The 27,523-nt window shown below is 33.0% G+C and overlaps 1 protein-coding gene across 1 annotated transcript in view; it reads right to left on the bottom strand.

Annotated features, from left to right (window-relative positions):
* LOC129227391 (uncharacterized) overlaps window positions 1-27,523 on the bottom strand; it is a 227,071-nt gene that overhangs the window by 17,931 nt on the left and 181,617 nt on the right. Inside the window, exon 2 of the mRNA XM_054861941.1 lies at window positions 12,875-13,092. Within this exon, the coding sequence (XP_054717916.1) occupies window positions 12,875-13,092 (218 nt within the window). The remainder of the gene's footprint in view (window positions 1-12,874; window positions 13,093-27,523) is intronic.

Raw genomic sequence — 27,523 nt, 5'->3', positions numbered from 1 at the left:
GATAGATTTTAAAGCAAAGCATTAGAAGAAATCAGATTAAAATTGGAAGGTTCTTCTTTTTAACCTTAAAAAATCAAACGTTAATCTAGATTTTCGTGAACAAATTATATCTGACCAGTAGTGCGACTGTGAAGCCCAGTGGCTCAGTGGTAGCGCTTCGAGCTTCCACGCCACAGAACCGGGTTCTAATTCCGGGTCGGGCATGGTCGACTAAGCCGTTATCCCTTCAGTGGGTCGATAAAATGAGTACTAAGCGTGCTTAGGAAGTAAACTTTGGGGATCCACGTTCGCCTATCCAGAACCGAAACATATACCGAAACACCTGGCTAGCACTCCAGAGCTCTTGGTCAGGAAGACTGAGATAGTTACAGTAGGCCTTGGCTGTCATTGGCTCTCGTGCCACTGGGGTTTTTTTAGCAGTTAAAAGATATGATAATTGGAAGATTTCGTATTCTTTATTGGTTTAGCTCATGAGAGTCATAAAGAAGATCGATTAAAAGTATGAAGGAAAAGGGAATAATAATGAATGCTCATTTTTTACTAAAGGCGATGTACCATTGGAACCTAGTAATAGCGATTATAGACATTAGAAAACCCTCTTTTAAACAGATTATGTTTCTCTTCATTTTTGACTTTTATTCCATCTTCCTGATTTTGTGTACTGAAGAGATGCCCAGGAGGAATTCCCTTCGCCGAGGGAAGGGGGGAGGGGACACTAAAATTTTCTTCCAGTTTGTTTTACTTTTCCGGCTTGGGCTTTGGGAAAGTCTCAAAGCAAGTAAAATATGTAATAGTAAAATTATAGGTAACCCTTTCTTTTCAGACGGAGAACTACAAGCCCATGTACCACTGTACCAGATATGGTAGTAGCAATAATAGCATACAATAATTTTCCAGAAAGCGGAATATGAAATCATTCTTAAAATGATATAGAGTATTTTAAAAATTCACAGTATATTATTGATTAAACAAACATTTATTATCTTCATAAACCTTTATATTTATGAATACCAAAAACGAGCTTACTAATGGTCATTTAATTATAGATACCGTGAAAAAAATAAACATTTGAATAATTGAAATAATTACATTGCAGGAGAAAAGAATGTAACACTTTGGAGCATTACAAACTAAAATAATGCCTAACGGTTGTTCAAGCGGAACAGAAATCTACATCGAAAGAAACTTATTTGTCATTCAATTAATCGTGAGTCTAAGACTGTTTAAACAGACAAAAGAAGCACAGCTCGTCATGCTCTAGATGCTTACGATAAAAACAAGAGAAGGCGTTTCTACGATTTTCGAACTCAGGTACAAAGGAAACTGTTTGTCTGTATAAACATAACATCTTCCAAATGTTTTCTTTCATTGTCATGCCCTTAAAAACTTGATGCTTCTCCCGCTTAATTTCATTGGAAAGGAAGTCATATTCAATGTTTCTCAAACTATTTCTGTCTTTGTAACTTTTTTTTTGTCTTATTTGTACATTCGTGTTTTAGCATTCCCTATCCGAGTTTCCCAAAGGCATTGAAGAGGGAAAAGAATTAAGAAGAATTTTTAAGTTTCAATGTAGGACCCCCTCTTGGGACTGGCATAGTACATAAAACCGAGACAGAACATGAAAAGAACGCTGGATTCGGTTGGCTTGTTTCAAGAGGAAACTTTTTTTTCTAAAAATCTTTTGATGTATACATTACTGAAGTATTATTTATTTATTTTTTCTGATGCAGTCTAGCTTCTTTTTAGTTAATAAATTTTGCTTTTTGTTGCATTGAAATTTCAAAATAAAACGTAATGGGAATAAAGCAATAAAATTGCGCAAGTTATCACTTCTGCATACAATTTTAAAAAAATAATAATTTAGAGTTTATTTGGATAACTCTTTAATTTTTTTTAGAGGAAATCCTGTTTTAGAAATCGTCAAAAAATTTTGATTACATCTGCTTTTAGAGCTTTTAAACTTTGAACCTTCCTAATTATGATGCAAGAAAAAATTACGATTCTATCGATACCTGATTCGATTGCCAATTTTCAGGAGTTTAGTAGAAATTAGAGAGATATAGATAGATAGATAGATAGATAGATAGATGGATGGATAGATAGATACAAACATACACTAAGTTTTAATTAGTATAAGATTCTATAAAGAACCTATATTGTAAGAAAATTTCATTTTGAAAGAATATATAATAGATATGATTATTCTTCATTTGAACCGCTGTGACATTTTTACACAGACATTTGCATTTTATTCCACTATCTTTAAATTTGAGTTTTATATTTTATACATTTGAACATTAGAAAGCATTATGTGTAATGATATAAAAAATCAACTTTATAAAACAAAATTTTTTTAAAACTACTGATTACTTGTATGTCTCGCGGCAGTGACTGTACAATTACAACAGTATCCAGTAAAAATCAATATTTATGTGCACTTTTTAAGATAGTTAAAAACATTTATATGATGTTGCGCAATACTTCCTTATGTTCGAATATATACAAATTAAATATAAAAGTTTCCGAATAAAGTGCAAATATATGCGCCAAAATGTCACCCGACAAACGGATTGTGCAAATAGCAGTAATACATTATTGTAGGAACACTGTACACTACTTATATTGCAATAAAGCATGTTTTAAGAAGGAGGGACATAAATAAACTTATATAGTATAAGCACTGCTCAACGAGTATGAACAGAAAATAAAAACTTAAATTGAAAAACAGCAATTTTACCAAGGAAATTCAAAATGAAAAGAAGACTGACAAAAATGTCACACCCAGAAGAATGAATTAACTAAATAGCAGTAATACGTATTGTAAGAATATTGTAGACTACTTATATAGTATGCAAACATGTTTTAAGAAGGAGGAGGAACATAAATAAACTGAAATAGATCAAACAGGGACAGGAACAGAAAATAACAACTTCAACCGAAAAACAGCATTTTTAGAACGAAATTGAAATTGAAAATAAGTCAAAACAACTATAAAGAAATAAATATTTTAGAACTATAAGAAACAACGTATCTAATTTAACTGTAGAGATTTCATTGAAAAAAAATTAGTTCCTGTTTTTTATTTTTTATTTATTTATTTATTTATTTATATCAATCGTCTGATGACAGATCGATAAATCCGGGAATTCGGTCACAAACTACTTGGCTTCCAAACTGGAAAGAATATTACGCTGCTTTCTGAATTATGACAGCAGGTGAAAGTGAGAAAGATTGTTAATGAACCAGAACATGTTCGAAACTGTTTCGAGTAGATTTGCTCAAGGCGAAACTAAGAATTTAAGACTTTTAATATCTGGAAGCGATTTTTCTTAGGGCTTGACACCCAGAAGTAGTTGAAGTAAATTAGAAGTAACAAGTCAAGAAGTTTGGAGAACATTTCGCGAAAATTAAATAAATGAACTTGTGGTACAAGACGTACTCATACTGGAAAGATAAAAATTTTCCTATTTAAACCAGAGTGATTATCACTAGTGAATATAGTATATTGGATTGCAGTTTTAACTGATAATTATCTCTTGCCCACGTGTTTTGAATTAAAGTTTGTTATTAATTCTAATGATATCGAAGTTATTCTTTTAAATTTCTTTTTTAAGATCGTAATAAAGGTTTTAATTGCATAAGACTGAATATTTTTTTCTTTCAAAATCGCCATTAATATTTTAAATATACTTTCTATTTGTTGGCCTATTTTTTTTGTTATTATTATTATTATTTTTTTTTTTTTGTATTTATAAGTAACACTTTTCATGACCTTTCTATTCGCAATCACACAGTTTGAAATAGTTCTAAACATCCTTATATATTATTTCTGTAGCCTGTTTTTGGTTTCTACGCGAGATTTTCCTCTATTCTTGATCGATTTCTTTGATTTACACCTTATTTTAAAGCTTATCGTGCAGGCTACTGACGAAAAATAGACCGACGGTCTAAAAATTGTTTTTTCGAGCAAAAAAAACTTCTTTTAAAGAACCAGAATGAGGTTTTCAGTTAAATTTATAACTTTAACTTGCCCTGTTACCGACAGAGCTGAATAGCTTGATCGACAGAGCGTTCGACTGGTACCAGTGGTAACCAGGAGAATGCGTGTTCGGGCCCACGTCCGGACAATCTGCATCAAAAAATTAGAAAAATACCGCGCATTACATGAACATTGAATAACAAATGTGAGGGAATACTTGCGTTAGAAACGCTCCTAGCTGCTATGAAAACTTAATGCAACACGGAGCTAAATTGATACTCAAGTGTAAGGGTTTTTTTTTTTTTTGTTTTAAGCTTTGGCTCCGGGAAGAAAATTAAAGCATAATGTAAGCGAAAATATAAGTATCAGGTTTAAAATTTCAGACTACATTGGAATTGTTTTTTGTTCAGTAAAATATAATAAATCGTATGTTGAAATATAGATTCTTCTAATGAGTTTTTGACTCTTTGTACAAATAAAAAAAATACTACCTCAATTTAAAGGGTAATATATATATTTTTCTTTTTTTTTTTTGCAAAAAAACAAATAGCGTATCACATTTTTACTACATTTGAAAAGCTACGCTTAGAAAAGAACTTAGTTCAAATTATTTTGTATTTTAACCGTGCTGTTAAATGGTGAACACGTGCTGCCATCTAAGTCATTACGGTTCAAACAGCCTGTGATAACAAATTGTAAAAATTTTCAAAAACAAAAACACTTCTCGGCAAGAAAAAAATTTTAAAATTACCTGTGGGGTTTTTTTTCGGTAGAGCGTTCGGCTATAAACTGTCTGAACTTCGGGCCAGTTCGGGCTGTCCGACATAATAGCAAATTTACAGTAATATTACGCATTACATGTACTTATAACATACAACAGATAACATACGTAATGAAATAAATGCAGTGGGAATGCTATTTGGTGTTTCGACTCCTTTATGCAGGCTACAGTTATCATTCAGATAAGTTGACTGCTAATCGAAGGGTGTTCTTCCCTTTTTTTTTTAAAGTTTTGACTCCGTCCAGACCACTGAGCATAATGTAAGCATATAAAAAGTATTAGATATATCTCAAGGGAATCCTTTTTGTGCAAAAAAACATTTTCATTGTATGCTGAAATGTAGATTTTTCTAATAGCAGTGTTCAAACTTTTGTGCAAATGAAAAAATACTACGCCAAATTAAAACTACGAGTTTCAACCAGTAAATATTTAATTATTTATTCGAATACGATATAAAACATTAAAATTAATATCAACTTCATTAGTAAGAAATCATCTTCTACTCCTCTGCTTTCGGCTGAAAAAAAAAAAAACATTTTGTCTACGTTAGAAAAATTACACTTAAAAAACGGACACAGTTCAACTGGTTTTGGTTTTGAATTTTAAGTGTTCGATTAAAAGAAAAACAAGTGCGAGCTTTTAAGCCATACAGGTTAAAGAAGTCTGCTATGGGAAATTGTTGAATATTCAAAAATAAAAACACTTATTTTTTTAACCGAATTTATTACTTCTCTAGAATGTTTGTTTCAATCGCTGCGTGAGATCTTCCTCATTTTTTAATCAAATTCCATGTTTTACGAATAATTTGAAATCGTATCATGCTGGCTAATGACAAAACATAGACGCATGATCTTATTATATTTTTTTCGGCGAAAAACTTTTTTACTGTGTTTTATTACGCATTCCTTCAATGAATAGCATTCGAAAAGGAAGGCACAGTTGCTAGGTTTGTTGGAGCGTCGTACTTTTAATCAGAATGGCGTCAGTTCGAATCCGTGCCATTAAATATCCCTTTAATGTTTCTTTTTTTTTCGTCAGATGCTCACATGGGCAGGACTGTATTTGCCACAACCTGTTTTTTCACATGCAAAATTACTGATTTTTCACGTGTCACTCAACCGCACTTTTAATGATATTTATATTTGCACTGAAAATACGTACAACCAAAAGGGGAGCGATGATCAAATTATCACAACGTTGTATTTAACGAGGTTTTATTACTGATGTCTTCAAACTACATGCCTTCTCTTGTGCGCTTACTTTTTTCCGTTTACTTTTTTCTATTTTTCTTCTTAATATTCTTTCTTTGAAATTTTTAAAGAGCGAAACGCCTTATGAAACGATTCGAAGTACAGTGCGGAGTTCCGCACGGGTCGACTAGTAATATTTTAATATAATATGCAAATTGTTCTTTGGGAGATATAATGACTTTAAAAATTTATTGTTATTGTTATTTTTCGTGCACATTTTACTTGATTACATTATTTATCACCTTAATGCGTCATTGATTAGTCACAGGCTTCAATATAAACGGGTTTAATCCTACCTCCTCGCTTACAAAAAAAAAAAAAAAAAAAAACATCGTTATGTTGATTCATTGTATTTTCTTTGTAAACGTAACGTGCCTCAAAAAGTTTGCTTCCTTTCTGCATGTTTACTTATTTCTTCCGTCATTAATGTTTCGAAATTTGAGCAAAGTATAGTTTTCTCTTATACTTTGAAACTTAACCATGACAATGTTATCTTCTTTCTATGGAGTTCAGCGAAAAAGGATGTGTTACTGGTTTGTATTTGGGCTGGAATACTTGCGCAACCAATCGCCCTACCCTGTTACCCCCAAAAAAGTAAATATTGTTCAGGTCAAATTTCAACTTTTCTGCGCCACTATATAAAGTGATGTATCTTCCGGATGTTTAAAATATATTTTGTACTTGATTGATAGAAGTTAAAATTTCTGCTTTTTAACCAGGAATGCTGTTAAACAATTAAAGACATTGTTCTCGACACTTTCAGATTGTTCACTTTAGTTCTTTCTGTGTGTATCCGTGGACCAAGAAAGTAAAGATCCAAAGGACGCGTATACAAATGATTTCAAGCTTTGAGGGGGGAGCGGGTTCGTGAACTTGTGATAGTTTGTATCAATTGGGAGGACGTGAGCAACAAGAAGTGTGATAGCACGCATTTTGTTTGAAATAGAAACATTTTTCGCAAATATATGAACATGTAATAAAGCGCGACATGTGACAGGGCAAGGGTAAGGAGAAGCATAACATTTTGTGAAAAAGGGGGAAGGAAGTTCAAATATGATGAAAAAAAATTGTGCGACATAATTTGGGGACACTCCCCTGCTGAAATACAGCGAGACTTTTTTTTTATGGACGTAGTATGAGACCGGATTGGCCTGATCAGTAGGACGCAGGGCTCGTAACGGGACAGTTCCGGGTTCTATGTCAGCCAGTTGAAGATCCTTCGTGTTCACTGATGATGACTGGGGCGCGGTAAATATGGCACGGTCAAAAAATCCTCAACTTGAATCTGGACTTTTGTGGGTGTTCAACCAGGAGTTGTACGATTTCGGTTCCGTTTTAAATTTCAAATGTTGATAGAATTTGCTTCCATCTATCGTTTGTTATCTAAGATAATTCGGCCTTCAAATCAAATGGTGCTCGATTAAGCGGCAGCCGTCCCTCACTGCCTTAAATCTACTAGCAATTGCTACTCGGGCTAAGTGATCCATGTGGTATTATTAACAACAACATTGACTTATTAACAAAGCGAATAATTAGCGTATTCCAAGAAACAATTTTAATTTACTTTCTCTACAATGATTATTCAAAAATTGAGACCATAATAATTATATCTGCAATAATAAATCACAGTCTGCAACAACTGCCTATTCTTAAATTTAATTACACAGCACTACATTATTATCCTCGACACATTATTCAAAAGTCAGAAATTAACTTAACTAGAACTGCTTCTCCGAGTTCATCTGATCAGAATAAGATATTTAAATCATTTCCCTCAATCTAATACATATTTAATCGCAATAACTTAACGCGCATAAAATAATAACGACATTCTTATCTCCTTCGTAATCACTAACCCAAACTGTTTCGACGAAACAATTTTTAGCCGCCAAAAGAGTGTTGAAGAGGAAATAATTATTCAAGTCTTCCCTCGCAAAATAAATATTTAACACCATAAATGTTAATTCGTTTAATTAACTTAGGGCTGCTTTAAAGCTGGGTGATACGTCAATTATACATTGTAAGCAACTGTTGTCACAGGCTTAATGTGATCCTTTCGTCATTCCTTCTCCCCCACTGGGAATTTATTGCGTGACCTTAGAAAGTATGAATTAATATTTATTCGACGGTTCTGGAATAAATTGGATTGGGTGTTTGATTCTCAACCTGTAAGGCAGCTTGTAAATATCACAGTTCAGTGAGCAAATTGAAAAATTTACTTTAATGTTGTAATGAGTAGAAGGATATGATGTAAGTCTATTTTTCGGATTAACAAAACAATTTCTGGAATAAATTGGATTGAATGTGTTGGATCACCCAAAAACATAGCTTATGGAGATGAGTAAAGAGCCAGGAAAGAGGGTATAATTTTAATTTAGTTTTGAAGTTCATAAAAGAGATTTCTGTAAATGATAAAAAATAAAACTCAATTTCTTAAAAAACTAGAAAATTGCCCGTCAAGGTATGACGGGTGAAAATCGCTTCAGCATTTGAACGAAGCCATTGCCTGTTTGGTGATATTTTGATAGTTGAAATTGTAACCCTAACTCTAGTGAATTTGCCCTAAACTCCAGTAGGTAGCATTCATTGCTGACCATTTGTTCGTATCTTCATTCCACTGAAATGACACAGTCTTACCAGTAAAACAGTTAAGTTACCGGGTCGAGTTAAGCCTTGTCACTATAAAGCCTTTCCCTACATGTTAAGCATCACCAAAACTTGTTATCAAATTATCATGCCGTAGCGCGAGTTTCATTGTTAAAACACGCGGGTTACTCGATCATCGGCTATTATATATAATATGTTTTTATTTCAACCAAAATGTGTGATGTCGCACTTCTGAGAACCCCCTTCCTACCCTTTGTCGAGCCTCCACTGTCCCAGCTTCACGAAGCGCTCTTACCCAACCAAAGCGGGACATTGTTTACGGACAACTAATAATTTTTGTTTCAAAAATTAGAATTTTACTTTTTCAAATTAGTCCCTTCGTATATACAAATATAAAATTTATAAAAATTCGTGTCATTATTTAGCATGATGTTAAGATTACATCACTAATTATATCATAGGTTAATTTGAGGTATTTGTACAAGGAAAATGTCACAGACTAATTTCGGATATTGGTAAGAAATAATTTATGTGCTAATGTAGATGAAAACAGAGGTTCTAACTTTTTCCTGAAGCATAAAGAAACTATTTAATATAGAAATATAAATAAATTAAGTTCTAAAAGTTTGTAAGTAGGTATATTTTTCGACTAAATAACTAACACAAAACAAAATAAAAATCCTTTTTGTCTGTCGTTTTCAATGATTTGTTGGAACATTCATGCTACATTAAAGGGAAAGCAAAGAACGTATTTGCGAATAGCTGAAAACTAACAATTTCATAATTAGGTATTGTACAGTCACTGAAGATTTTACATTTTATCTCCATAAGTAATGGGGAAAAAAGGGATTTCTAGACGTCTCAGGGTTTTCTTTTCTCCAGATTCGACTTATATAAATTTACATCTAGATCTAGTTCAAAAATAGTTTGAAAAACGTCTATACTTAGCATACAAAAAAAAAAAAAAAAAAGACACAGAAGAGAAACCGGATATGGCATTTGCACCGAGTGTACTGTTCATTATAACAAACATGTCAAAACACAAAGCAAGCAATGGATATGTGTTCAATTTTTAACGCGGTCATTTCGTTAGTGTGTGAGAGGTAAAGGCGTTTAAAAATACTCAATGGAAATAAGTATATATATATATGTTCCAATATAGCTGGATTTTCAAGCAAAGAAGAAGGAAATTGAAATTTCTTACATTTACCCTGATTGTAAAAACAATGTAATGATGGCAAAACTTATAGTGAACTTTACGTACATAGGTTTCAGATTTTTTAGGGATTTTTTACTCAGTTCGAAATAATAAAGTTGTGTCCCAAAATCATTTTTTGATATAATTGCGATTTTTTCCGCGATTTGTTTTATTTTGAGAAGAAGTACATCTACAACTGCAAAGTATTCTTGCATTTGTCAGTATAACGGCCACAGCTTATATGAATCACGTATGTTCTAAACAGTTATGATTCCATAAGGCGACTGATTCAATAAAGTGGCTAATTCAATAAAGTTAGATTTTGTTCGGTTTTGACAATTAGATTCATAAAAGCGGTTGATTCAATTAACCACTGATTCAATTAAACGGCGACAACTGTATCACCCTATGAGACAAGCGAAGCAAGAAATTACTTTCCGGGTGAGGTTTTTGGTCATAACCGCCCTAATATGTATTAGACATAAACTACCGTATTAGGATTGGTGAAATAAAATATTTGTTCTGGGAGAGGTTTCGCCCTGTTACTGCATGAAACTAAGCATATTCTCCAAATAAAAATAAAAATTAAAAATTAAAAAAAAATAATTTAAAAAAGTTAAAAAAAAAATAAAAAACAGAACATCACAAAAGAAAAACTGAAAAGTCTACGTAGTACGTTTGATGTAGTTCTAACCGATTGCCAAGTCTCTTCCATATTATGGCTGTAAAATCATCCGCATAGTAACTGAAACTAACCATGTATATTTTACAAAAATAATTTATTTCAGCAATACTTAGATTGCACACTTAGTAAATAACTGCACACAGCGTATCCAAACATTATTAATTTTTAACTGATATCATCTCGGGGAAACCAGAATTAGTGTATCTGACGTGTGCTGAGATGTTGAAATAATTATTCAACTCTCGCATCATAAATAAATATTTCACACCATGAATTTTAATTTTCCTAATTAACTTACGTGTGCTATGAAGAGAAATGATACGTTGGTTATACATTGCCAGCGTCTTTTGATACGGAAAAGTGACTTAAGGCTATTTTATTATTCTCCTTCATTCCCCTGCTCCTTTGGGACAAGGGCACAATATCATGGCCTTAACAAGCAGGATATCCTGCTTCTATTAAAAGTTCTCTCATAAACTGATTCGAATTGTTCCGTGAAATAAAGATGCTCACGCATATTACAATATTATAAATTCAGATATAGGTTATAGAAATACCTTATGCAAAGATTAAGATGAAATCAGGGCTTTTTTTTTTTTCTTTTTTTTCAAAAAATCTGTGGAATGAAAACAACTATCAAATAGCGAAATTGTAATTAAGAACCATTAACTTTACCACACTTACTCATTCAATTTACTTTTGAAATTGATTCGTTTGAAATAATGTAGAGCATATAAGAGATCAAAAATTAAGCAGTGCAAAAAATTTCCCAAGCGTCACTGATTTTGAACGTTTCGGGCTGTTACGGGTTTTCACCAATTTTCTGTGAAATTAATTTTTACAGAAACTTTTTGACAAATGTACTTAATGTACAGGGTGGTTATAAAATAACGTGAGGTGTTCAGAGCCCTCTAGGGAGAGAAATAGTGGAAGAAACATTGGCAAATTTCATGGGCATACACAGTAGACCATGGGATTTCGATTTCTGAAATAAAAAAAATTAGTACCCAAAATCACCACTAGGGGAAATTGTGGCGTTGAAAAGGTGTATTACTGTGAGTATTGAAGGATTAAATGCTAACTGATAAAATATATATGCATCAATTTTATTCACAAAATATGATGTTTACTAACAAGTGAGGTTCAATATGACCAACGTCTAGATTTTCCAGGTACTGCGTACAATGCACAATAATTTCCACAACTCTAGGGGGGAGAATAATTTCGCCTACCTGTAACATTTTTTTAATTTTCGAAGTTGAGATATCGGGAACATGTCGCAGATACATAGCGCCATTACGAAATCCCCATGCTTAAAAATCACAAGGTGAAAGATTGGGGGACCACGGTCTCCATACGGTAGGAAATGCATGACTAATAAAACTACTATCAAAGAAATGTTTCCGCCATACACTCAATACGTAAAGCTCAACATGGGGTGGTGCACCATCTTATACATGACAATTATTCAGAAAGAAATCCTTGCTGCGGAGCCGAAATTTCTTTCTGACGACTTTTGATAAAATTCTTCTCGTTACAAATTGAAATTTTTTGTTGGTTTTATTGAACCTTGCTTGTAAGCAACAATTATTTGTAACAAAAAACTTGATATGCGCTTTTAATTGTCATGTTTTGGCATTTAATTCTTCAGTCTTAACAAGTAATACACTTTTGCAGCGGCAAAATTCCTACTGATGGTGACTTTTAGTACTATTTTTTTATTGTAGAAATCAAAACCGCATGGTACGTACACCCATGAAATTAGGCCATGTTTCGTCCAATACTTCACTTGCTAGAGGGCTCTGATTCCGCTGCTTTGCAAAAACTGCAAGTAAGATGCTTGGTACTTCTTTGACATTCTTTCTTAGCTCCAACCATGGTTTCAATAATGCTTTTGGAGTTATTTTGGTTAATCAGGAAGGCACCAAGCTATTACTTAACTCCTACTTAATTTTTTTTTCTGAAGGGTTCAGAAACAAAACTGGCTGTAACCGGGGAGATTTCTCTATTAGTTAGAAAGCTTCAAGGATAATTTCAGCAAAGTAGGATTTCTAGAGGAAAATGTTCCTATTTTTTGCAAGATATTTTACTGGCAATAATTGGGCTGTCCATTATTTTTCAGGAACGTTTCTGATTTTTTTTTTTTTTACCGTGAGAAAGAGAGAGATGGCTGGTTTTTAAAGTTCTATATTGGAATGGTGAGAAGCAGACATGTTTAAAAATTTCTTGAAGAACTTGTTGTTCCTAAATGATATGTGACAAGTAAAATTTGACTGATAAATTAATTTTTACTATTAATTTAGGCAACTTTGACTAAATCTGTTAAGAAACAAGTTATAAATCAAACGGTTTTTTTTATAAGTTAGCTACTTACATCTACGCGTACTCCCTGTATTGGTAAAAACTGTCCTGGAGGCCAATCGTTTGGGACGTATCTGTAAAACTCTACGTCGTCTTTATACCACTTGACTGAGTAGAGTTTGTCTTCGTCTAGAAGTTCGTAGCTGCATATTAACTCCACGGATTCTCCCTGGGTTGTGGGACTTGGGACATCCATCATCAACATTCGTATGGCTCCGAGTATTAAGTGAACTAAAACCAGAAGATTGATAGAAATGCTGAACTTGTTAGACTAAAATTGAAATATTTTGCATATTAAACGTCAAGAACAGAGCAATGAATATATTATAATAAATTAAAGCTTATGAATTATATTAACCTGATATTTTGTATTCCATTTACCGTAGTTTGAAACACAGGGTGCCCGAAAAGTCGTTGACACATTTTAAAAATTCATAGAAAAGCAACAAATTGTCGTTTCGATACGCAGTTTGCGCCATAATGATTCACAGCCTCACGAATTTTTTGTGATACTGTAAAATGGGTGAACATTGCTCCTCTAGGGATAACATTGTTCCAAAAAATGTCAAAGTTTTTTTACTCGAATTGTCAACTTGCCCACCTGTTTACTGTTATCTTCTACCTAGTTGAAAGAAATTCCGCATTGTCAACCACTTCGTCACTGAAGCCCTCGAAAATCAGTAAAAAAACTTTTACACCATTTGTAGCAATGTTATCCCTAGAGAAGCAATGTTCACCCCGTTTTCTGGTACCTAAAAAAAAAGGTAACCGTCACATTAAGAAACAGAAACCCAATGTGCGTTGTTAAATCAGTTTATTAAGCAGAAAGCAATGCCTTTCATTTCTGGAGTTCAATGTGTGCATCGTTTACTGCTCAAACCACATCTTTCTTATTTCTAACGGGGCTGCCATACCATTTGCAGACCTAGAGCGTTCCCCAGAAATAGTATCCATTTTTTCGCGCAGCAGCACTATCAGCGAATGCTTCTACCACGAGAATTTGAAGCTCAGTTTGCCCACGAGATGGGATCACAAGGGCTCTATTTGATTCGAAATTGCTCCACCGTGATTTTTGACCTTGAATATCTCAAAACATGCCCCCTTTGAATTTCTTCAAAAAATATATTTTATTGCCCTAAAACTATTGTTCCACTATATCAAAACTTAGAATGGGATCGCAATTGCAAGGAACTGCGAAAAAATCAAGAATTTTCACATGTTTTACATTGTGGAGGCTGTCAGGATAGTCACCTTTTTAACCTCACCATTTCGGATTTTGATGACGCATATGATTTTGATTATGTAGGACACATATTACAAGATAAGTAATCCTGCCAATTTTTAGAACTCTAATTAAAAAAATTTACGAAATACAAGGCTGTTAAAAAAAACTGAATAAGTGCCAAAAAAAAAAAAAAAAGAACACGAAAAGTTGTAACATGCAAATGATTGTAACTTCTCTTCGAATTATAGTACATTAAAAATTCAAAAATTATTGTAAAGCTGAAGAACAGAGCTTTCTATTGATATAAAATATGACTATCTCACGACAAGTTTAAGTTTCAAGATCGTTCACTTTCGACCTTGAATATCTGAAAACATGCCCCGTTAGAAGTTCTTCAAAAAATATATTTTATTGCTCTAACACTATTCTTCTATTACACCAAAACTTAGGCTGAGATCACAATGGCAAGAGGTTGCAAAAGAAAAAAAATCAGGAATGTTCACATGTTTTACATTGGGAAATTCCGTATGTCAGGTCAGTCCCCTTTTTGACATCACCATTTCCGATTTAAATGAAATTTGGCGTGAAGGACGCATATGACAAGATCAGTAATCCTGCCAATTTTTTGAGCAATAAGATATATTTTTTAAAAGAAATTCTAAAAGGGCATGTTTTGAGATATTTAAGGTCAAAAGGCACGATAAACGACCTTGAAACTTAAACCTGTTGTGAGATAGTCACATTTTATATCAATAGAAAGCTCTATTCTTTAGCTTTACAATGTGATTTGAATGTTTATTCACTTTAATTAGGAGAGAAGTTAGAGTCATTTGCATGTTACAACTTTTCGTTTTTTTTTTTTTTTTTTTTTTTTTTTTTTTTTTTTTTACATTTTCAGTTTTTTAACAGTTTTGTATTTCGCATTTTTTATTAACAGCTTTGTATTTCGTAATAATTAAGTAGAATTCTAAAAAATGGCAGGATTACTTATCTTGTCATATGCGTCCTTCATATCAAATTTCATCAAAATCGGAAACGGTTAGGTCAAGAAGTGATTAATCTGACATGGATTTTCCCTTTTTTTTGAACAAACCCCGCTCGTTGCGAGCAATATTTTTGATGCATATATTTCTATTGACTTCCAGCTCGTCTATCCTTTCTTGCAAAGAATATTTTTCATATTGTGATGCCGAGCGAAAGTTAATGCTTAAACAAAACCTGAGAACAAAAGTGATTACGGGGCTTTATTTATTCATTTGCATTTTGAAATTGTGGAGCAGATGTGCATTGGAAAATTAAGAAATGTTATCGGACGAAAATGTTATCACTTCCGAAATGTATTTCAAAGAATATACTAGCTCAAATTCAAGCCGATGCAGATAAATTTTTTTAAATAAGTGACAAAAATAAGGAGCAAACGGGAAGAATGTGAAACAGCATACTTAATGGCTTTTAATGAGCAGAAAACTTCAAAACTTTTTTCTAAACCAGGGGTGCAAATGATGATGTTCTTAGGGGTATGAACATGCTTCGAAAATAATAACATAGGAAAGAGATGATAAGACAGTTTAATACAGAAAAACCAATTTTTGGCACTGCACAGGAAAAAAAAGCAGGTCCGAATGAAGTTTTAGAAATTTTCTACAAACTCGTATTTTACTACCATTTGGTAAAACGAACAAATATCGTAGTCCCTTCGCGCTCGTTTTAAGCTGGTTCGACTATAACATTAAACTGTGCAATTTGTTAAAAAATTTACACTGATAAAACGACAGTGGATATTAACAAGGAAGAACTGACAGCATGTAAGATTTAAACAGCTCCAATTATGATGGTTGATGGTATCAGATTTTTTCTGCATACAGTCGATTCTTTCAAATATTTACCAAATCGCGGAAATATTAATGCATTAATTAACGGTTCGATGCTTTTCTTAACCCTAATGAGAATTTAGCACGTGAAGTTGTCATCTGTGCTTGTATTGATCGGCGAATGATTCGCCAGAAAAGTGTAATAAATGCAACGAATGATTAATCACTGATAAGCTGGAGATAGCGATGCTTGACGCCCACTTTAAATAAAGCATTCATCATTCTTCTGTTTTATCAATATTCAGGAGATTAGCATAAATACTGAATCAATTTGTCAAAATGTCATAACTTTTATAATTCCCTCGAAGGCAGTTTATTCCGACGCCTCCAACGTGACAAACTAATTAATGATAATTAAACAAAGATCTATTAATTCTTGTGTACAGTCAATATTTTTAATTATGAAAAGAATTTTCTGTTGTTTTGATTGTGTAGAAAAATGAGGAATTTCATTCCAGATATATTGTGTGGATTTAGTAAAGTGGTGATAAATTATTGCGATGATTTATTTGCATTATGTTTCAAAATTTCGTTTTGTGGATTCTTTTTTGATAAGTTTAAACTTCTAAGTGTGGAAGAAACATTTTAACAGAACGAGTGATCAATTATGGTGAGAGAACAAATTCGTTACAAGCTTTGGAAGTATTAACAAAAATTCAACTGCTGGGTAATAATATTTAATTAAAGTATAATTTTTGTTTTCAAAATCGTTTTTGAGGCTGTGTTTTTCATAACTGTGTTTTCAAAATAATTTCGGGAACTGCGGTGCAATTGTAAAACAAAATATTCATAAGGTTAATTCCGTTTAAAACATGCAACGCATTTTCTTTTGAAAAAAAAATCGTGTGACTAAAAATAAAATTACTACTTTTAAATTTTTATTTTTATTTGTTTATTTATTTATTTATTTATTTATTTTTTGCATTTTTTGTCACTCAAAAATAATTTTGCAAACCCAAGAAAATTTCGTAAAAAAACCATGACGTAGTAAATGTTAGGATATGCATTAGTTGCATGACACTGTTTCAAGTAGATTCTTTTTTTTCTCGTTTTTTCCTCTTTCTTCTTTCTTTATTTTTTTAAACAACGAAATTCATATTTCTTTTCAACAATATTTAACACAAGACAGAGTTTTTTTGCTCGTTCAGTATTTGTGTAACCAAGATACAACCTTGATTTCTACAATCAACTAAATTGGTAATGTATTCAACCGAAGAGAAACTGGTTAAAAACTAAATTAAGCACGCATTCTTCATCTTGGACTGATCAAATAAATATTGTTGTTTATCGCGCTTCAAAATTTAGCCAAAATGAATATGACAACATATGAGTTTTAAGGTCAAAGATTTTTAACATGCGATTAAATTCTCAGAAACAAAATCGAAAACAATGAACATTGAAGTTACCTCTAACAACCAAACGAGGAAAACTCAAAACAGCCATCTTAGAAAAGGCTAACTTATACTTCAACTAAAAAGTTTGGATTTACACCAGAACGCAGACAAAAGCCTGTGAGAATTTTTTCCTGTGATAAATAACACAGTAGGAGTGAAAATTATAGCACTCAATGGTTGATATTAACTGCGTAACTCATTTATATTCTTTATTTCTTATAAATTTGCATGAAACAATTTTGTGTGAGATAGTTACTCAGAAGATTTATTTTACACACCACAGAAGTTACCTCACAGTCTCATGCGTTAAAATTATAATATTTACATCACATGACGCACATTATAGCCAAATGATGCTCCCTTTAACCACCCTTTTGGTGGCCATGGTTACGTCATACTGAGCTTTTTTCTTACGTTGCTTATGCAGCATATTTTATGGGTTTTTTTTTCCAGTTTTTAATTAATAAGTCACACATAAATTAAATTGATTTTATATAAATTGGCCAAAAATACTTTAGAATTTTTTTAAAAAATAATTAATGCCATAAGTTATTAAAAAATGTAAGTAGTTAGTATAGACTTATTTAATAAGTTGTTTAAGAAAAAAACAAAGTTCTCAAATTAGTTTTGAGATACAGCTTAAATTAGTAAGATAAAGCATCACACTATACATTTTTTAATGAGGCTCCTTTATTACAGTGCACAAAAACAAGATTGTGGAGCTGTTTCACTCTTTCTATTTAAATGGAAACGACGACAAAAATGTTCTTGACATGCCTATTCTGAAAAAAATGACTGTAATATGTTGTATGATTACAAACACAAATGGGCAGGCGCACTTTGTTATTCTTACATTCATAATTTTGCATCGTTTTCTTAGTTTTTAAATGAATTTTTGGACTTTTTCCTTCATTTATAAAGAATGGTAAGTATTGAAAGTGCTAATTTACATCCTTTAGAAATGCAATGTTTATGTTGGTGTCCAAAATCCTAGGTCATATCAATAACTATATGAACCTATAAAACGGAACAAAAATGCGATATAATAATGACTTTGAGTGAGTGGAAAATAATTTTAAATTCGTTCATTCCCTACTTTATTATAAACGGAAGTACAGGTATCAAGCAGTTTATATAGAAGCTTTGAAAGAAAATTATCTGCAATAATAATTTATAACTATGCTACATTAGCTAAAACTTAGTTGAAATAAACAATGGGGGAATTCCCCCCCCCAGAAAAAAAAGATGGTTTGAAACCAATTTACATTACATATGCATTATTTTGTACCACAAAAAATTAAATATCTCGAATGACAACGTCCCCTCCTACCTCAGCACTGGTACTAATAATTAATTTAAATAATTAAAATAATACTGTGATGCAAAATAAACATATTCATTTCTTACCACTATACATTAAAAATACAATGGGGTTGTTTCGTTCAGTCAAAAGTAGTATTTTTAGTCACTGGAATTGATAGAATAAGCAAAAAAAAATAAATAAATAAATAAATAAATAAAATAATAATAATAACATGCACCCAGAAAATTCTTTCATATTCCCAACAGTTTTTTAAGTTATTTTTTTTAAATGCCCGATTTTTCAAACAAGGCGTGATCTTGATGACGTCACAAATGATGCTCTTTGGCGCATCTTTGTACCGCATTTCCATGTTATGATAATCAAGAAGGGAATTGAAATTTCGCTCTACGCTTGCTATCAACCCTATCGTTGCCAATACACGTGAGTAAAGATGCGAATTAAATATTTTGCTCTGTCAATGGTAACACAGAATGGCATTTCATCATTTGCGATGTCATCAGCAAGAAATGTAAACAATGAAAGCGCACCGATTTAAATAATTATTTTTAAAAATACTAAACTTAAACAAATTATTGAAAAAATGGTCAGATCCTATGTTTTTGAGCATGCTTCTTCAGAAAAGAATACTTTTAAAATTTTGGAAACGACCCCAGTGTGCATCTATATATCTTTGTACTGGCAAAGCATTTCCAAAAAAAAAAAAAAAAACTGGAAGTCAATTGAGGTTTGCATTTTAACATTCAAAAGAAATAAGATGTCTCCACCATTTTTATGATTGTATAACAAGAGGTGTCACAGTGGTTACCGGAAAAGTTTTCGCTGGTTTCGCTTTAACTGGAGCAAGAATTTTATGGAGCGAAGGAAAGTCTTTTCTCGATGACTTGGGTTCAATCGATAACTTCTAGTTTCAGTCATTATTCTTCGAGCATCAGATCATATCAGGAGAAGTGAAATATGAGGGGAACAAAAAGGAACGTTGTTTCATTAGGACTTGGAGGTGTCGACTTCTCTGCAGCAGTCGATATGGGATGAGTTATTTCATTTAGATTGTATATTGAATCCTTGATTCCATTTTTTGCGGAGTTACTAAGCTAAATGGATGGGTATCAGTTTATTCAACAAACTAGCGTTACCCGCATAGCTTTGCCTGTTGTTGAAAAATTAAAAGGTCATTTGGTTCGCCTGTGCATTTACAAATAACGGATGATGAATTTCTCGCCAATTTGCTATGTTAATTTGCTCACCCGCGTTATAGTACTTTGCTCCTCCACGTTACGGTAATTTGCTCGTCCACGTTATGGTAATTTACTCGTCCATGTTATGATAATTTGCTCATTAAAATGTTTTCTTAAAATTGAAATAGAAAAATTACAAAATCGAAATTTCGAAAAATCTCATTGAGGCGCTCCCCCTATACTACGATTAATTTTGTGCCAAATTTTATGAAAATCGATTGAACGGTCTCGGCGCTATGCGCGTAACAGACATCCAGCCATCCAGAGACACAGACAGCCGGAGACACAGATATCCAGAGACACACTTTCAGTTTTATTTTAAACTAGTGGTACCCGAACGGCTTTGCCCGTAATAGAAAAATTAAAAGGTCTTTTGGTCCGCCTGTATATTTGCAAATAATGCATGGTGAATTTTCTCACCAATTGGCTTGTATCCATGTTACGGTTCCACGTTATGATAATTTCGTATCTCGCCAAAAAACCTTGTGCCCATGTTACGGTTCCACGTTATGATAATTTCGTAATTTACTCGTCCATCTTATGACAGTTTTGTTCTTAAAATTGGAATAGAAAAAGGACCACATCGAATTTTCGAAAAATCACTTCGAGGTGCACACCCCCATGCTACAAACTAACTTTGTGCCAAATTTCATGAAAATCGGACGAACGGTCTAGGCGCTATGCGCGTCACAGACATCTTACAGACATCCTCCGAACAGAGATACTTTCAGCTTTGTTATTCGTAAAGATAAAGATAAAGATGAAAGAAGTTAAAACATAATTCTCTCACTTTCTTGTGTTTTTGAAGAATTTTCGAGAAAAACTAATAGAGTACTTTTTAGCGTATTTCTAATGAAGTGGTTTTTTTTTTTCTTTTTGTGAACCTGGTCAAGGGCCCAAATTTAAGAAACTAACTATCCTGTTCAATTCTAGGAGACTCAATCCATTCATCAATTTGCATAAGTTAAAAGAGGTGTCAATATCACTGCTGTAGTCGATATGGGATAAGTTTTTCCCTGTAGATTTGCATAACACATTGAAATTTTGATTGTAAAATTTTGTAAAGTTGCAAAGCTTTGAAGCTACTAAGGTACTAAGTTCGTACATTGATGCTATGTACTGGATTATTCAACAGATGACACGAATTATTAAAAAATGACCATGATAATAAAAATAGAACACCTCACGATTTAGTTGGCCTACAACGGCTTTTCATCAACTTATAGTGAACATTGATAAACATGTACCAAGAAAGTAGAGCTAATCATCACTGATTTGTCGTCTTGTCGAGTGTAAAATGCAGTGGCATTAAACTAGAATATTTGAGTTCTTTTTATATTAGATGTTCAAGTAAAGTTTTTGAATAACATACGTTTTTTTAGAACGCCTCTGGCCCTCTGATTCCTTTACAAAAGTGTGATTGTCTCTAGAGAAACTAAAAGTTGTATCATAACAGTGTTTTTTGACTAAAATTACTCATTGTAAAATGGCAGAAAAAATCGAGCTGGGAAGAAAAGGGCAAGGGATTTTTTAAGTGAAGTGCAAAATCAAAAAATTACAAGAAATAAAACAAACTTTCTCTCTTACATACAGACAAAAAGTCTGTTGCCAACTAAATTCAAACTAAAGTTATTTAATGTAACCTTTTAAATTTACAGAACTTGGAAATAAAATATTGAATTTAGTGTTGAAATTTGTGCATTTAGGAACTGTTAGACGGGTAGCTTTTATTAAAAAGACCTGTGTTTATTTGCTGGTTCATCACATGATAAATTATTACAGGAACTTCCAAACATGATATTACACATTAAATGATCTATTTTGAAGATTGCAAAAGCGATCGATTAAGCTAATTGGTAACACGACCACCCAGTTTGCGTTATCTTCCTACGCAAACAATCGATAGGGATAATGTTTTATCAATATCCCCATGATAATAAATATTTAATAGACTTGTCGATTGTAGGAATAATACCAATCGATTTGTACAATTAATTTACAATAATTAGCTTTGGATAAATAAAGGTAGTTCGCGTGACAATAATCGTTATTTAGTGCTTCTGTTATTTAAATGGTAAATAACTCCTTTTAGGGGAAAAATAAAACACCTGCATGGATAGTTTTGCTTCTGATTTGGCTGTAGGAAACTAAAATGAAACGTATAAATGTTTTTCAAAGTGTTTTCAATCATGTAGGACAAAATTGGACGAGTAGACATGTAAACAAGAAGATAACCGTCTCGGAATCATTTTTAAGTATATAGGGTCTGGTGGGGGAAAGTGGTCAATGGGGTAAAGTGGTCATAATTCAAATAAATGGCTATACCTTAAAAATAAATGTTCGAATGAATGTGAAAATTTTATTTTAGAGTAGTGCAGTTAGAAACTACATTTTGAATACAAAATTTTACAACTGTCAAAATTTTATTTGGTAAAAAAAAATATTTTGAGTGATTATGAATTTTTTAAAAATATAAACACCTTTTTTAACTTCCTTGGGAAATTTTGTTTGTTAGAATTATGAACAGATTGACTGCACAGGAAGCTTCCTACATGTCTCAAGAACTCATACTCATTAGCAGTTAGCTGAATCTCTTTTGAATAATTTTTTAGAACAATTTTAGTAAGATGGGGTAAAGTGGTCATAATATTAGGCTTAACGAATATTGTTCTTTTAAAATCACTTAATCTTTAAGTATAAGGCAGGTATCAATTAAATATTAATTTCACTTAATATGTATTGTTTTTACAGTAAACAAGGTTAAATATATGAGTATATGCGCATGCATACGCATATACTCGTGTAGGCACGTATATATACGTATTCACATAAATGCACCAATAAACACGTATTTGGGTATCTCGTAGTATTTTTTATCTATACAGATATACATTCGACTATACACGTATATACCCGCTAATACTCGTACATATACTAACACTTATATACTCAGGTAGACACGACGTATATACACATACATACTCGAGCTGACACTTACATACTAGCATATGATATACATGCATGCAGGGTGAGTTTAAACTCTTGGGCAAATTTTTAAAAGGTGTTAGAGAGGAGGATAAGAAGTAAGAATCATAAGAAACATATGGCCACAAACTCAACGCTGACGCGCTACATGCACGCAAAGCCAGAAACTAATGAATGCAAAACAGGTCACAAATTTATTACAAAAAAGATAATTTTACACAACGACTTAAGAAAGTTTTAAAGTCATTGATGAAACTTGCGGCCGGCATCTGTAATACATGCGTCGTAATCACTCTGTTGCAATTACGAGACTCTTGAAAAACTTTCATCAGTCGCTGCGCCTTTGTTGCGATGCGTGTATTAGAGCTACTACAGGCCTTACTTTTTAACAACTGTCTAAATATTTCTTAAGAACTAAAATGTCGGGTAAAATCATCTTTGTGTAACAAATTTGTGACATGTTTTCATTCCATCGATTTCTGGCTTTGTGTGCATGTAGCGCGTCAACGACCATAAGTTCCTTACGATTCTTTGCTTCTTATCCTCCCCTTTCACACCACTTAGATTTTGCCCAAGATCTTGGATTCACTATGTAAGCATACATGTATATTAGCGGATATACTCGTAGATATACGTGGATACATGTACTGATGTTTACACGTAAATGTACGTATATACGTCTAACAAGTATATAATCGTGTTTACACGTAAGCATACGTATATACTCTTGTTTCCACATATATATATATATATATATATATATATATATATATATATATATACGTGAGTAGGCACGTACCAAACACGACACTACTGGCCGTTAAAATTGCTACACCAGGAAGGAATAATCTGAATGAAACAAAATTTTGCACACGTGATGGCAACATTGACACTAGAAAACGGTTACAAAATGAAAGCAAAATGATCATTTATTACTGGAAAAATCTCACATGAATGGAGGTTTAAGTACCCTGTTGCGCCACCTCTAGTTGGAATTTAAGAACCGATACGGTCGAGCATTGAGGTACAGCAGTTTCGTGCGATGTCTTACGTCTTCTCGTACCACAGTTGCTGTAAACGCGCCACTAATTTGATCAAATTTACAGGATGTCCAATTTACCGTCTCAAGTGATCCCAGATATGCTCAATTTGTGACAAGTCACAAATCGCAGACCAGAGCATCACGCAGACCAGAGAAAGTGATGATGCGGAAGAGGAAAACCCTTTACACCCTTGCTGTGTTTGACCGAGCATTGTTATGTTAAAAAATGGTTCCTGGGAGCCCCGTCGTGAGTGCTAACACGTATGAGTTTGATCGAATGAGTGGTATGTTTACAGCAACTGTGGTACGAGGGATATCGTAGGAGACTGTTATGTCTCAATGCCCGATTGTTTCGCTTCAAGTACATCGTACATTCACGCTAGAGGTGGCTTAACAGGGTACTTAAACCTCCATTTATTCGAGATTTTTCCAACCATAAATGATCAATTTGCTTTAGTTTTGTAATCACTTTCTAATGTCAATTTTATTATCACGTATGTAAAATTTAGCTTCATTCTGGCAATTTCTTCTTGGTGTAGCAATTTTAATGGCCAGCAGTGTATCTATGTACACTTATATATGCGTATATACGTCGACTATACACGTATATACTCAGAAACTCAGGTATGCACATATATACTCGAGATACATGTGCAAACACGCAAATGATGTTTGTTTTGCGCGTATATACTCGCATATACACGTGACTCGTATATACTCGTGTAGACACTGTAGGCAATCACGTATACATGCTTATACGCTCGTGTATACACGAATATACTTGAGTAGGCACATGCATGCATGTATCTGATGTATACATGTATTTATTCATATATGAACATGTTTACTCTTGTTTAAACGACACGTATATACTCGTGCATACCCGCATATACTCGTACATATACTTGTAACTATAAAAATAACCAAAATATACAAATAATAGGGTTATTTGTAACAGTTTTGTAGCTGTTTTTAACTATGACCACTTTACCCCATGCTATGACCACTTTCCCCCACCCCATGGGGTAAAGTGGTCATAAATACAAAGGGAAATGAAAATGTTATAAAACTACTTAAATCAATATTTTTTTCCCTGAAATTCAATGTACGTGTTCTTTAATAATGCAATGTAAAATAATAACAAAAAAAGTTGCAATATTTAAAGAATTTATTGTATTTATTATCCACCTAAGTTGAAAACCTACGATTTTATGACCACTTTACCCCACCAGACCCTATTTATTTTTGGTAAAATCAAAATGCATAATGGCAAATAATGATACTGTAAAAACAATTCAGAAGCATTCCTGGAAAATAATGGGCAGCTGATGTGCACAATTTCTTCCAGTAACATATCTTATAAAAGCCAGGAACGTTTCCCGCTACAATTCAGTAACCTTTCTGAAAGTATCCTGGAAGCTTCCTAAAATATGCACAACTTTTCCCGTTTAAGGCCAGTCGTGTCTCTGGAATCTTATAATAATTTTGGGTGGGTACACTATAACAGTTCGGCACCTTACTGCGTTTCGAGGAAAGCTCCAAATGCTGTACTGCAAACCTGGCCGAAGCTAAGACTGAATTGCAAGTAAGTGTCAATAATGTTACTCGCCTGCAATTCTTGCACAGTTACTTGGTCCATAGACTCATTTGTATCCTTAGGATGTCTTATCAGTCTAAACGGGCAGCAAACGAACTAAAATGGATACACTTTATAAACACGCTCAGTTAATCTTTAAACTGGGAGCTAAAAATATTTTTTACAGCAGTGAGAAATCTCCATTCGTACAACTTGTAGCAATTCAGGAAACTTTTTGACAACGATACTTGATTTTTCCAGGAAGTGGATCAAAACCATAGAAATCCCGAAACGTTACACGGAAATACTCAGTAACGTTCCGAAATTTTTGACAGTGCATGCTTACAGCGCAAAAGAAACGACCAAATACTAGATATAACTAGTTTTAGCTAGACAAAACATATTTTGATAAGTCAATCAGGTTCTTTAATTTTTTTTTGCTTGCTTTTCAAAAAAAAAAGTTTTTGCATATTTATACCATGCAACCTTGTGCGATTAAGGTGAACAAGAAAGAAAGTTCGATTTTTTTTTGTTTGGTAATGGCATAGCCACTTATACATATACCGTATTTTCTTTTAGTCCATTGTCTACGCTATGTGTGTGGCATGTGACGATATTCTACACTATTAGAAAGCTTTTCACCCTTTGAGTGATTATTATTATTACGTCACATGTGCTTGTTTTTAGACAGTTTTAAACATGATTTCAGCACCAAAAAACGATTTTCTGTTATTTCTCTTTACGAAAACACCAATCTTACAGAGCGTAAAATTGCTTCAAAATGTAAAGTAAGCTTCGGTATTGTCGATAAAATTATCAAATTAAAAACAAGACTGGTTCAATATTTCATCTCAACGAAAAGTTCAGTGTAGTCGAAAGCATGCAGCAAGTGCCAGAGACGGCGTATATCTTAGTAGAAACAGTAAAATGAATCAAGCCGTAAGCTACCCATTTACGTTTTAGTCTTTAATTCAAAGTTAAGGCAATTTACTGACTTCATGCAATTTACTGACATCCCGGTTATTACATCCAGCGATTTTCCAGCTCTGTTATTCACTATTCCAAACTGATGTGTTTACAACAGGGACAAAACTGCAGTCTCTGGATCGGATAACCGGGCTATCGGTACATTTTGCATTAATCCTTTCATGACTAGTTTTAAGCCTAAAATAATTGTGTGACATAGGTGATAGCATGCATGAATCAATAGTTCGACTGGACCTATTTTACTTTGTTCACACTAATTTGTACAATGGCTTACCTAAATACCCGGAATCAGCTTATGAACCATAGACTTCCAATCTTACAGAAAATATACGGTTTTCATACTCCATATTTTGTAGTTTTAGGGAGCTTTGTATACCTATTTCCATACGAATGAACGACAGGTTTTTTCCATCCAACGCTACACGAATTGTATTGTAGATGCTAGAGGTTTAGTGCCATAAAGATTAATTAATAAGTTTTTCTCGTTCTCAGTCCCATAAAAATTATGCTATAGGATCACTTATACCCAGTCATATTAAAAAATACTTGCTCCTAGAATCATAGAAACCGTAATGCAAAAAAAAGAAAAAAAATTCTGAATAACGTAACAGAACTTTCAAGCATTGGATCAAACCAATAAGAAAGCATTAAGCAGTGGTGTACAATCTTCGGCCCGCGGGCCACGTTTGGCTCATGAATAAATTTTTTCCTGCCCACGGATAGGTTAAAAACTTTTTAAAAAATGTATATTTTATTTGGCATTTTGAAAGAAAACCGAACGCGGGAAACCGCAACACCACCAATGAGCCACTACCACTTAAGAAAAAAAAAATGTATCTTATATGTGTATCGGGGGCTAGCGTTAACTAGTCCATCTGAACTAAAATTTTGTTGGATTGTTGGTGGACCAACATTTACAGTGTACCCCTTGAGTAAAAAATATTGGAGATCTGTGGTATTGAAGATTCCTCGTATTACTATAAGTAGTTTGAGCATTTAATATGTTTAGTGTCCATAAACATA

Source organism: Uloborus diversus, chromosome 8, assembly GCF_026930045.1.
Source record: "Uloborus diversus isolate 005 chromosome 8, Udiv.v.3.1, whole genome shotgun sequence".
In the NCBI taxonomy this organism is placed as follows: Eukaryota; Metazoa; Arthropoda; class Arachnida; order Araneae; family Uloboridae; genus Uloborus; species Uloborus diversus.
This window is presented reverse-complemented; position numbering and strand designations above follow the sequence as displayed.